Source organism: Ornithorhynchus anatinus, chromosome 9 (genome assembly GCF_004115215.2).
Source record: "Ornithorhynchus anatinus isolate Pmale09 chromosome 9, mOrnAna1.pri.v4, whole genome shotgun sequence".
In the NCBI taxonomy this organism is placed as follows: domain Eukaryota; kingdom Metazoa; phylum Chordata; class Mammalia; order Monotremata; family Ornithorhynchidae; genus Ornithorhynchus; species Ornithorhynchus anatinus.
The window spans coordinates 39864692-39878533 of record NC_041736.1 but is presented as its reverse complement, the minus strand read 5'-3'; the positions used below and the strand labels follow the sequence as shown (position 1 = coordinate 39878533).

At 42.7% G+C, this 13842-nt stretch overlaps 1 protein-coding gene and 1 non-coding gene across 6 annotated transcripts in view; one reads left to right on the top strand and one right to left on the bottom strand.

Moving 5' to 3' along the window:
* BABAM2 (BRISC and BRCA1 A complex member 2) overlaps positions 1–13842 on the top strand; it is a 311772-nt gene that overhangs the window by 247418 nt on the left and 50512 nt on the right. For all 5 annotated transcript variants that reach the window (XR_003762063.2, XM_029072333.2, XM_039913076.1 and 2 more), the window contains one exon: positions 3648–3730. Coding sequence is in view for 4 of the 5 variants with exons in the window: in XM_029072333.2 (XP_028928166.1) it covers positions 3648–3730 (83 nt within the window). In the remaining variant the exon portion in view is untranslated. The remainder of the gene's footprint in view (positions 1–3647; positions 3731–13842) is intronic.
* On the bottom strand, positions 1901–2039 carry LOC114814470. The gene has a single exon (XR_003762263.1). It is a non-coding gene; the product is annotated as a small nucleolar RNA SNORA7 (small nucleolar RNA).

Genomic DNA, 13842 nt, shown 5'->3' with positions numbered 1-13842 from the left:
ACAAATGGCAGAGCTGAGACTTGAGCTCAGGTCCTTCTAACTCCCAGGCCCGTGCTCTATCTAGTAAAAGCCTGTGCCATCCTGAAAGGAAAGAGTCCCCTTGGAGTTATATGACCGCCAGGGTTGGCTTTAGAGGTGGATGATTTGGCTCCTGTCATAGGAGCTTGGAAAGCTCACTGTGGACAGGGAACGTATCTACCAATTCTGTTATATTGTACTTCCCCAAGTGCTTACTCTTACGGTGCTCTGCACACAGTAAGCACTCAGTAAATAGGATTGATTGATACTCAGAGGTGTCAAGATTGAAATTTCAGTTAAACATCTATGAATTGGAGGCCGCATCTGAAGAAATTCCAAGCAAACCAGGCCCTTTCGAAGAGCCCGGACCCAGGAGTCAGAGGACCTGGATTCTAATCTTGGCTCCACCACTTACATACTTTGTGTCCTTCGGCAAGACACTTAGTCTCTCTGTACCTCAGAGATGTTCATCTGTATACTGGGGTTACAATACCCGTTCTCTAGCGTGGCTTAGTGGAAAGAGCACGGGTTTGGGAGTCGGAGGTTGTGGGTTCTAATTCTGGCCCCGCCACTTGTCAGCTGTTTGACTTTGGGTAAGTCACTTAAGTTCCCTGTGCTTCAGTTACCTCATCTGTAAAATGGGGATTAAGATTGTGAGCCCCAGGTGGGACAACCTCATTACCTTGTTTCTACCCCACTGCTTAGAACAGTCCTTGGCACATAGTAAGCACTTAATAAATGCCATTATTATTATTATTATTATTACTTAGACAGCAAGCTCCATGTGGGACCTGATTATCTTGTGTCTACCCCAATGTTTAGGGCAGTGCTTGGCACATAGTAAGTGCTGAACAAATACCACTAGTATTATTATTATCATTTTTATTATATCTTGGTAAGCAAAGAACTCCACTGTTAGCCCACCAATTGGAGCTTATTTGCCACACAGAATATATGCAGGAACTACTAACTGGTGACAAAATAACTATGCATCAAGGTTAAGTAAAGCAAGAAATTGCCTCAATGGTTTGTGATTGGAAGATTTTTTTTCTCTAGGAGTCTATTATGCAATGAAAGAGCCCACATGTTCTAAATATAGAATTAGACACATTTTCATCTGAACTGAAATTATAATGAAAATCCGAGTTGTTCCATTATCCCGAAATTTTGAATTTTGTTTGCATTTGCTAAAAGGAAGTCTCGAATACAGCTTTTAGCTCTCTCATTTCTTTGAGAAAGTATGGCACTACAAAAAACCCCACTGGGGAGCGTTCAAGAAAAATACAGGTTTCATATAATCTTTCAGACCAGAAGATGAGAAAGTCTGTATTGCGCCCAGATTGCCAGTTTCACTGGGAAGCAGAGTTTTCTAAGTTGAAACTGATAAAGTCATAATTATGAACATCAGTGGAACATCGAAGTTGTTCTTTATTAGCCATGGTATCTATCGAAAAGAATAACATTCGTGGGATACATTTTACTTACTAGCAAGTTAGTACTTACTAGTCTTACTAGTCCTTACTAGTAAGTACTTAAATGTCTACTAGTCTGCAACAGAGTCTTTTTAAAAATACTTTTTTGCCAGTAAATATTTATAAAATTATTTTCTCTGTTTTATTAAAGTGATCATTAAGATAACAGTGCTCTGCACATTATAAGCGCTTAACAAATACCAACATTATTATTATTATTATCGACGCCACGGACACATCTTTCTTGGAACACCTCACCTCCATCTGCAGTTGTTTTGGCTGGTAGTGTATCCATAGAGTTTTCTTGGTAAAAATATGGAATTGTTTTTCCATCGCCTCCTGCGCAGTAAACTTGAATCTCCACCTAGCCTCTCTCCTGAGCTGCTGCTGCCCAGCACAGGAGAGTTTTAACTTGTTGCAGATTGTCTTCCACTCGCTAGCCAATGCCCCGAGCTAGGAATGGAATGGATATGCCTCTGCTTGACTCTCCCTCCTGTAGTCGAGACTAGTAGAGTACTGGAAACTCTCCAGGTGTGATTCTGAGAGGGGAACTAGATGCTAGATACAAGATAATCCTGTTGGACACAACGCATGACCTGCTTTGGGCTCACAGTCTTAATCCCCATTTTACTGATGAGGTAATTCAGGCACAGAGAAGTTGAGTGGCTTTCCCAAGGTCATGCAGCAAGCAAGGGTCTTGTGTTCTGACGGTAGACCCCGGGTGTCATCCGGTGATACCTCAGCAACTTGGTGACAATATGGGGAGGACAGGTTGAGGTGTTTCCCACAAGCATTGGACCCAGGACCAGAATTATCCAACATCTTTATTAACGATCGGGACAAAGGAATCAGTAACGTAGTGGATTTGACGACAGATGATTTCAAATTGGGTGAGGTTGCTGACACTTGGTAAACAGGCATAACATTCAGAGTGACCTAAGCCAGTTTGAAAAACGGTCCTGCCAAAACAGGCTGAAAGTCAAGAGATAGGTACAAGGAAGTCCACTGAGAGCCAAAAGGCAAACAACCCAAATGGAGACTGGGGAAAAACTGACTTGGCACAAATACAGCTGAAAAAGACCTGAAGGTCTGAGTTGACGAGAAGCTGAAAATGATATAAAAATATAATGTTGTTAGTTTTCTTTAAAGGCCCAACCCAATCTGGGGATACATCGATAAGAGTATGACATGCAAGTGTCATGAATTCATCCTGTGACTTATCAACCCCTTATCAAGTACCGTTTCCAGTTTGAAAGACGTATTTCAAGGATCTACTGAAAGTCATCAAAAATGGTTAAAGGGTTGGAAAATAAGATTATGTGAAGAAAGAGTATAGGACCTGGGTTTGTGTAGCCTAGAGAAGAGCAATTAATAATAATAATGATAACTGTGGTATTTGTTAAGCTGTACATGCCAAGCATTGTACTAAGGACCGGGGTAGAAACAAGATCATCAGGTCCCACAAGGGGCTCACAGTCTAAGTAGGAGGGAGAACAGGTATTGAACCCCCATTTGGCAGGTGAGGGAACTGAGGCCCAGAGAAGGCAAGTGACTTGCCCAAGGTCGCACAGCAAAGTAGAACTCAGATCCTCTGACTCCCAGGTCCAAGCTCTTTCCACTAGGCCACACTGCTTCTCAGGGAAGAGGGTCACAGTTATTTTTTTCAAGAGAGAAGAAGGGCTTCGTAGGAGAATGCTGGCTAACTCTTCTCCAGGTCAACCAGCCAAGAGAGAGATTTGGGATGCACATAATAAGAGCTTCCCGATAACCACAGGGTGATAAAAAATTGAAATGAATTACTTAGCCAAGTTGTGAAGTCTCTCCCACTGCAAGTTTTAAAGAAAAGAACAGACAACCATAGTTCTTGGGTAATTCAGCCATCCACTGACCTGGAGTCTGGGGGCTGCAAAACCCCCCTTTCAGTTTTAATTAAGATTGCAAAAGCAATAAAACTCTCCAGATTGCCTAGCATATGCAAAGAGAACTTGGGAAATAATGCCAGGCCACCCAACATTTAGCAACCTAACAACATTCAGATATCCTCTTCATCTTGTTACGGGTCTCATAGATTTAGTTCTTTCACTGTTAAGCTATTACCGAGGGTTGCTTGATTGAAGTTATCAACGGTGTGTCTGTTGTCTCGTTTGTGTTCTTCAGAGGTGTCGTGGAATACGATGCAGAAGGCTTCACAAAACTCACCCTACTGCTAATGTGGAAAGATTTTTGTTTTCTCGTTCACAGTGAGTAACCTTTTGCCCTCAGCACAAAATGATCTAAAGCAAATCTATGTACTTAGACTTATATAGTGAACCATTTAGTACTAGCATGTTTCTGCTTACTTCAGTATTTGCATAATTCAGGTGTAGCTATAGAGAAGATGAGGAGATACTTGCAGAAAGGTGTTTACAAGGTTATGTCTGCAGAGTTCTTTCCAGTGTTCGGCTTCAAAACATCTTGTTGCCTCTAAGGGTCATGTTCAAATTCCAGCGTGTGACTCTGGCCCCAGTCCCGGGATAGGAGTGTTGCACCTCCTCTGCTTGATCATTTGCATCTCTTTCCTCATCAGAGATAAATGCAAATGACCTCAACTGATGCTACGATGCAAATTTCTCTTGGTAGATGAATCACAATCTCTCCCTTGCTCAGTTCCCTGATGCTTAAAAGCCCCTAATGATCAATTGAGTCATCCCTAACGTATGATTTCAGGGCAAGGGTTTGAATCCAGGAACTTTTTAATATGATTCACTGAGAGAGAATCAGCCATCAAGTTGTGGCCAAGATCCTCCAAACCCCAACCCAGACAGCTACTGTGAAAGCTTATTATGCTCCGGATCTGGGGTGATACTAGCTTTCTGTATCCAATTTCCCTAGAAAAGAAAAGTTCCCAAGGCAGCTCAAAAAGAACTGTCCATCAGAAAGACAACAAGATGTTAAGCCTCCTAAAGAGAGAAATCAGGGCACTTGACCTCCTTTACCCTCAGAGGATCACTGACTTCTCAGCTTCTAATCATGGTCAATCTAAGGTTCAATTTCAGAAATTCCTCTCTTTCTCTACTCCTTTCCAGTACTTTTTTGATTTTCCCCTTCTTCCTTCTCCTATCTATGACTTGAACAGGACACAGCACCTGCAGTAGCCGGACCACGTGAGGGCCAGGTGGACGCTTTCATGGCACACTTGTAAAAAGAAGCTGTCCTGCTCTGGAAACCCTACATTCTCCTCTCCCTATCACCACCACCCACCCCTTGCCTATCTGCTCCCCAGGAGATGCAACATGGGCCTCTCCAAGAAAGGACCCTGGGAGAGCCCAATGTGTGAAGGGGAAAGCCCTGGGTATTGGGGCTGCCCTTCTTCAGCTCCTCAGCAGGGCAAGAAATAAGTCATCTGTCCTTCCACAGTGGCTGGCTGGTTGACTCAGGGAAGGAAAGAGAAGGTTGATCAAAGTTTTCTTGTTCCATTTCTGAAAGGGGCTGAGTTCTAAAAGGAACCAGCAGAACGGCATCTTGAATTCTGTTAGTTGGACCACTCTTTCTATCAGGTCCTTTGTCTTATTCTGGGGGAGAAATGGCTTTCTTAAAAAAGGTTCCCACCAAATCTCCAACACACTGGCTCAGCTGACTCAGGGAGCCACACTGGGTAGATCACTCATCTTAACCTCGTTGGACTTCGGTTACGACATATGTAAAAAGGTGCTAAACTAAAAGTGAATACCTGCCTTGTGTGATTGTGGTAATCAATAGCAACCAAAAGCGAAATCCCTTGCAGAAACGAAATTCTATATAAACAACTAATAAGTACTGCTATGTTAGCTGCACTCTTCCTTTTTGACCCCATCTATGGAGGAATCTAATCTCTTTTCATCCAGAATCACTTTGGGTTTTCTAGTTCACTTACTGCTTGTACTTTCACTTGAGGTAAGATCACATCAACTAAAAAACCTTGGGTTGAGGCATGCCCTTCCATGTAGGTCCAGTGGGGTTTTCCCCTAGCTAGCCAATGGTGAGGTTTCTGGGGGTAGCTGAGTAAATTCTCATTCCCGGTGATGTTTAGCAATGAAGAAACCCCGCGAAGTGTAATTCGCTAATTTGACAGCTCCTGCCAAACCACTCACTGTAGAATGCTGGTACCTCTTCTTGTTGCTTTGAAAGTCTCCTCTGCTCAGAATTGTATCTATCACGATACCTTGCGCCCTTCTCAGGAACTGTCAAACACTTGAATCGATCAATCATTTTTTTGTGCAGAGAGCACTGTATTACGTGCTTAGGAGAGTACAATACAACAGAATTAGCAGACACAGCCGCTACCCATAACGAGCTCAGAGTGGGAAACAGACATTAATATAAATGAATAAGTAATTTACAATATATACTTTATGTGAGCATATGTATGTGGGGTTGGGGGTGGGGGTGAGTATCAAATGTCCAGAGGTCACAGATCCAAGTGCATTCAAGCTACTGCTAAATCCTCCCGGTTCTTACGACACAACATTTTTTGCATCTGCTCATTTCTGCTCACCCAGACTGTTACCACTGTGGTCCAGGGTCTCCCCACATTGCCACTGGATTAATCATGGCCTCCCTCCAGTCTCTCCCCCACTTCCAATGTATGCTGTACCCTGCTGTAAGGATCATCATCCTGAGGTATTGCACATCTCACATCTCCTTGCTCTCCAAATCCCTTTTACAACTTCCCATTTTCATTTGCCACGAGCATAAACTCCTCACAATTGGCTTCAAGGTGCTCCACCATTTTACGCATTACTCCACTTCACCCACTACTCTCCAGCTTGCCCTCTTTGTTCCTGTCAAGCCAACCTTCTAGCCGTAGCTCACTCTCATTCTCCTTTGTCCCCTCAGTGACAGTCCTGGCTCTGCCACTTTGCTGTGTGACCTTGGGCAAGTCACTTAACTTCTCTTTGCCTCGGTTAGCTCATCTGTAAAATGAGAATTAAGATTATGAGCCCCATGTGGGACAACCTGATTACCTTGTATCTACCCCAATGCTTAGAACAGTGCTTGATACATAGTAAGCACTTAACAAATACTGTCATTATGATCATTATTAGTATTATTATTATTACCATCACGTTCACAATCACTCCACCAGACTAGAACTCCCTCCCCGCCAAAATCCGACAGACCATAGCTCTCCCTTCCATGAAAGTTCTCCCAAAACCCCACCTGCTCCCACAGACTTTTCCCTATTAACTCTCCAAACCCAACTCACGTCCAGAATCAACCACCTGTAACATTTACATATTTATTTATACAGAGGCCCAGCACTTAGGTACATAAGTATGATCGATTGTACAGTTATTCTATTTATTCTGTTTGCTGTGTTGGTAAATATTTTTATGTTGGTCTCCGGTTCCTGCTGGAAATGATTTTCCCTTAATATGAAGCACCTGACGTTTGTGTTCCAACTTTGAAACTCATTTACATAATGAGGTCCACAAAAGCTAAAATTCAAGGCTGGCAAGCCAAAGAATGGTTTGTAGAATGACAAAAAAAAAAATCAGCATTCAATATCATTAATTATCTTGATTATGAGAAATGGCTTAATCTGTGCGAACTATCCCCAAAGGCTTACAGTTCAGAGTTTGCGGATTTACTGTTGCCTCACTGAATATTCAGTCTGCCACAGGGTGAAATTTGCTGCTCGCTGAAGATGTTGCGGAAGCCATCCTCGGAAAATTCACTTCCTGAGTAAAGCAATGTGGTCTTTCATCTGTTGGCCATAGAAAAGACATGTGTTTTATTGTAGAATCCTCAGTGGGTTGCTAATGAAATGCCAACCTGAAAATCATGCCAGTCAAAGCTTGCCAATTTCTTGGTATTTGAAAAATGTTTCCCTCGCATTGAGATAGGGACTAATCACTGCCCTCTGAGGCACCGAAACAATAAGACTCTCTCTCCATCTTCTCATGGCCCCTACCTGCAAAATGATCTTGTCTGCGTATCTTCAAGAGCCAGCAAAAACGTCTTCCACCTTAAACATGTACAATAGCTTGATCTACAACCCAGAAATTATCTGGTTGATTTGCTCCTTATTAGTTTAGTTAAGACTGTGAGCCCGTGGTTGGGCAGGGATTGTCTCTATCTGTTGCCGAATTGTACATTCCAAGCACTTAGTAATAATAATAATAATGTTGGTATTTGTTAAGCGCTTACTATGTGCAGAGCACTGTTCTAAGCGCTGGGGTAGATACAGGGTAATCGGGTTGTCCCATGTGAGGCTCACAGTCTTAATCCCCATTTTACAGATGAGGTAACTGAGGCACAGAGAAGTGAAGTGACTTGCCCACAGTCACACAGCTGATAGTGGCTGAGTCGGGATTTGAACCCATGACCTCTGACTCCCAAGCCCTTGCTCTTTCCACTGAGCCACGCTGCTCTACACACAGTAAGCACTCAATAAATACGATTGAATGAAAGAATGAAGTTAACCCCTCAGCCGGTTAATTCTATTCAAAATATCCACTTGAGAACTTGAAATTTTTCGTTTTGGTTGATAGTGTACCAATTGCTAAGGCCTCCCACTTCACATACAGACTGGGCCCCTGTGGATGCTTGGGGACAATCTTTCCCAGACACCTGGGGAGAAGAGTCGGCACTGCCCAAAGAATTTGGACTCTGTAGCCAGGATTGTACAGAGCAGAAGAGCAGAGCACAGGTGGTGGAAGATGGAATCTCCCTTCAGAATTTTCCTATTCCACTCTCCCTCTCACTCCCATGGAGGTGGATGGAACCAGAGCTGAGATGAATATGGATGATTACTCGTGACAACATGTAATGCTAATGATATCAAAATGGCTTTTTAGAAATAATCAGAATTTCATAGCAGGATTCAATTGAAGGAACAGTTGAGGGAGGCATAGGCATTCATTCCAAACCTAATAATTGAAAACAGATACTTTTGTCTTAGAATAAATATCAAATTCACTCTGCACTAGCAGAATTACTGTTTCTTCTCCCTGATAATATAGATGATCCATTTTCTGCAGCCCCAATTTCTTGGTGGAAGAAGGGCTAAAATAGTTCCCCTTCCACGTGGAGATCAGCATAGAAGGGACCCTTGGTGGGGGGGTCCTTGTTAATTTACATTCAGATTGGAAACGAGACCCAGGCAAGCATCTCTCCTCCCCGCTCCCCCCACCCCCACCTTGCACCCCCACCCAAGTGTATCAGGGTCTGAGCATAAGGAAAACTAAAAATAGGTACCTGCCCCTCTTCCCATACCAAGACTAGGACTTCAGGGAAGGAAAGGGACAACTGAATCCTTTTCCTTGGCAAGAAGCCAGTCATTCCCAAACAGAAATGCACATTTTTGTTTCTGTCCAGTACATGTGCCGTGTAATCTGGGTATGCAGAGTAATTCAGGTATGCTGAATTACACTATATGACATCTTATATATCTATATGACATATGTATGATGCCACTTCAGCTCTTTCATCTGTGTTCCTGAAGAGTTGAGGCTTTTAGGACAAGGGGGATGTAGTATTATCAACAGAGATGTGAAAATTAGGAGGAGGCTTGAGGTGGGAAGGTGAAAAGTTCAGTTTTAGGCAGGATATCCAGGTGGAGAAGTCCTTGAAACAAAAAGAATGCAGTGTTGTAGAATAGTTAGGGGATCGGAGCTGGAAAAGGGGATTTGGGAAACACCCATCAATCACCTTTGAAAGTGAAAGATTGCATATATGTGTGTGTCTTTCTATATGCGTAGTTATGAAACTCCTTTTTTCTTAAACCAAATTCCTTAAAGTCATTTTGATTCTCAACCTCTTAAATCAAATGTTCAATCCTCAAGTTATTAACATGTGGCCCCTTAGCATGTTAGTGGTCTCTATTGAATAGTGCAGCTTGGGAACTCAATCATAGTATGCCAGTGATGCCGTTTCTCCAAAGAGCTTAAATGCTGCAAGGGAAGTAACGCCACATCAGGTGAACAGGTAGTGGGAGGCGAGGTATGCTTTTGAGCCCTGCCTTAAAATACAGTATGGCTTTTTTTTAGACTTAATTATTGGATTAAAATAGTCACTAAACTGAGTTTATCAGATCAATGAAAGGTCATGGGAACTATTATTTTAGTGGTTTGGGCTCTAAGACTTAATCATGTGTTTTCACATATAAATCCTAAGGAGAGAAATTAGCATTCAGTGAAGCCTTTCTGCATTCACTGAGAGGAAGTCATTAACCAGGCTTGACTTTTGTGGTACTGATATAGTTCATGAGTAACTTTACCTGAGTTTTTGATGCTAATTTATTCTTTGTGTTGGGGTCATTACAGTCTCCCAATGGCCTCTTGCTCCTGGTGCGGATCACAGGGTTTCACCCGCAAAGTTCGGGCCGCAATGGCCCAGAACTGCTGGGAAAGATCTCTGCTTCAATCCACCAGGGGTTGGTCCCAACTCAGCCTTTTTTAATGTCTTTGTGACAGTCATCCAGGAACTGTTGTGTGCTGATGACTCTACTCCCATGAGGCACACACACTTAGGAGGAGATGAGGTTGATCAAGAAGCAGTTGCAGAATCATGAATTGTAAATCAGTTTGCAGAAACCGCACAGTTCTATGAACTAAATCCAAATCCAAATTCTGTACCAGCCTTACCCCCAACAAATGAGGAGTTTTTTTTAACGACTTAGATTTTGATGCTCTCCACAAATTCTGCTACCTAGGCAAGGTACTTTCCAGTAATGAACCTGTAGACAGAGGAGGAAAAAAAATTAAGATGACCAGTTTGACTCTGGAGAGATTAGCAGAAAATTGTTGATATTTGTTAAGTGTAGAGCACTGTTCTAAGCGCTGGGGGAGATACAGGATCATCAGGTTGTCCCACGTGAGGCTCACAGTTAATCCCCATTTTACAGATGAGGTAACTGAGGCCCAGAGAAGTTAAGTGACTTGCCCACAGTCACACAGCTGACAAGTGGCAGAGCCGGGAGTCGAACCCATGACCTCTGACTCCGAAGCCCAAGCTCTTTCCACTGAGCTACGCTGCTTCCCAATTGGACAATTGGACAATACTGAATTAAACTTATTACCAAATTGCAGACCCAGGAAACTATGGTGACGTTAAACCATCTATATATTTGTATTTATATCTCTGAGATTGGAACTTCTCGCAGATGGCAATTATGCTTGGTTTCTCTAGCAGTTTTATCAGTAGCATCTGTGAGGCATTCTTAACAAATATCAGGTATGTAAATCAGTGGTATTTATTGAGTGTTTACTGTGTGCAGATCATAATACTAAGTGCTTGAGAGAATACAACAGAATTAGATCCATTCCCTGCCCTTAATGAGCTTACAGTCTAGAGGGGGAGACAGACATTAATATGAATACATAACTAACATATAATTTAAATATATGTAAATAAGTGCTGTGGGGTTGGCGGTGAGATGAATATCAGATGCCCAAAAGTCAAGGATTCAAGTGCATAGATGACACAGAGGCGAGAGTCGGGAAAATGAGAACTTAATTGGGGGAGGCCTCTTGAAGGAGATGCGACCTTAATAATGCTTTGAAGGTGGAGAGAGTAGTGGTTTGGCACATATGGTGGGCCAGGGAGTTCTAGGTTGGGGGTGGAGGTGGAAAAGAGGTCGCTAGCAAGATAGACAAGATTGGGAGTGGAGTGGGTGGGCTGGATTGTAGTAGAAGTTCAGTGAGGTGAGGTAGGATGAGGTGAGTTGATTGAGTGCTTTATCAACAAAGAGGTCAGTCAGCTCACTGAAAACAAAAGTTCATCATAAAACAACTTTTTAGCTGAATATGTGTCCAACATAGGTTGGTAGAAGGGTGCTCAAGTAAGAAAGGTGGGCAGGGAACATATCTATGAACATATATCTAACATATGAAACAATGGTATTTATTGAGCACTTTCTATGGGCAGAACACTAAACTAAGTGCTTGGGTAAGTACAGTACAACAGAGTAGCAGATAGATCTCTGCCCACAATAAGCTTACGGCCTAGAATGGAAGAAGATAGACATGAATATAAAAATGTAATTTATGATGTATAAAGATATGGACATAAGTGCTCTGGGGTTGAAGGAGGGGCAAATATAAAATGCCCAAAAGGCCCAGTGCTTAGTACAGTCCTCTGCACAAAGTAGGTGCTCAATAAATACCATCTATTGATTAATTGAAAGGCAGAGAACACGTTAAGGGCAGAGTGAAGCACAGTCTCAAGCAGTATGACATTACAGTGGTCTGATAGGAGATGACAGCTACAGAGAGAGCAGCCTGGCATACAGCAGTCAGAAGAAGGAATCCTCTCCTTGAACAGAGGCTTCAAGAAGACTGGGATACCAGGGGCCAGACTTAAGACTTGCAAGACATCCTGCAGTTGGTCCCCTCATTTCTAGGGGTTCTGGGCTCTGGGCAGTCGCTCGTGGTGCTCCACTTTTAATATTTTGGGCTGAGCAATTCACAGCTCTTTTATTGTCATTTCACTGCTCTACTGGATACTGAACTAAATTACTCTTCAAAGCCAGGTAAGAGAGCAGCTCTTTGGCTTGCAGCCAACTTGAGAGGCAGAGCAGGAGAGGAATTCCTCAAGCTTTCTTCCCTAACCCATCCCCAACACTTGGTTTGGCCCTCCATCACTCTTAACACGGCCCTGCAAGCGGAAGCGGGAAATGCAGACCCGCAGCAAAGAAGCAGAGAAGCAGCATGGCTCACTGGAAAGAGCACGGGCTTTGGAGTCAGAGGTCATGGGTTCGAACCCTGGCTCTGCCACTTGCCAGCTGTGTGACTTTGGGCAAGTCACTTAACTTCTCGGTGCCTCAGTTCCCTCATCTGTAAAATGGGGATTAAGACTGTGAGCCCCACGTGGGACAACCTGATTCCCCTGTGTCTACCCCAGCGCTCAGAACAGTGCTCAGCACATAGTAAGCGCTTAACAAATACCAACATTATTATTATTATTATTATTAAGCAAAGCACCCATGAATGTGAATGGATTGTCGGTCACAGATAAGTCATTTCATCCACCTCTGGTTTAATACCATGTTTGAAAACTAAGTACAGACAAATGCGTATACGTCTTATATTCATCTAAAAGCTTGTCAACCTTATTGCCCCTTTCGCAGGAAGAACACTACCGGGTAATGAAGCGCCCCCACCCTCCCACCCCAACCTTGAGCACCCCACAGCCTAACAGGGAGGAAAGGGAGCCTCAAAGCATTACCTCCTGCTTCTCCCTACGAAGTTCTTTTGATTGTATTCAGTTTAGGATCTCCCATCAGCCCCAGTCCCAAAAGCCCTCTCTATCTTCTAGCTGAGGTGTGAGCCTGCCAAAATAAGGATTGAGTATTTATTTTAGTTGGCCTCATGTTTATTATACCCATTTATCCCCTGTGTCAGAATCTTATGGCTAATTCTTTTCATCTGAAAAATGCCACTGAATAATAGGCAGTCTTACTGAGTTTATGTGTAATGCTGCATCCCATCAGCCTGAACGTCATGATCTAGATCAATCAATCAATCATATTTATTGAGCCCTTAATGTGTGTAGAACACTGTAGCAAGAACTTGGGAGGTCTAATTTCAGATAGAGATGTTGAGCTCTAGGATCCCAAGAAACTGGAGGATTTCTCCATTCATCCTTGTAGGTGTGACATGATAAAATATACATCTTTATATCTTAAAGGTCATATGGTGTTGGTGACTGCCTTTGGTTTGTAAGCCCCTTCTGAATGTTTTGTAAGCCCTCAAACCCTTCCCAGAGGAAATCAAAATATTTTTAACTTCTCTGGCAAAGCCTAGGCTTTCTCGTGTCCCATTTGGCCAAACTATTGGAAATCTCATTTGTGCTATGAACCATCTCTTACGGGAGACGAATTAGAAGAATTTACAAAATGTTTGCCTAAATCCCTGATTTTTGACTGAGACCTCGGAAATGAAATGTGGTCTCACCAAAGTCACACAGAATGGCTTTGCAACTGTATTATGTTGCAAGAATAGGGTAATGAAATCCTTCAGTTCAAACTGTTCTACCGCAACTTGTGAATGATAAGGTAAAAACATATTCAGTGGGAAAGAGATGGAGCACTGTATTTACAAGATGAAATAATGAACAGTTTTTCTCTCGCCAAAGGGAACTGGAAACTTCAAAAAGTTCTTCTGGGAGGTGAATAGTCTTAGACTGCAGGCTCAGTGGAATCGACACAAAGTAAACAAATGAGTCTACACACTCTGTAATGTTCAAAGACAGTTTACTTCAACATCAGTCATTGTTTCCATTATTCCAGAGAGCACGGGGACGTCAGAAAACCACCACAAAAGGATCATTTCTGTTTTTCAGCTTTTCAAGTGGGATTCTTCCAAACAATATGCCTACAACTGGTAACTCC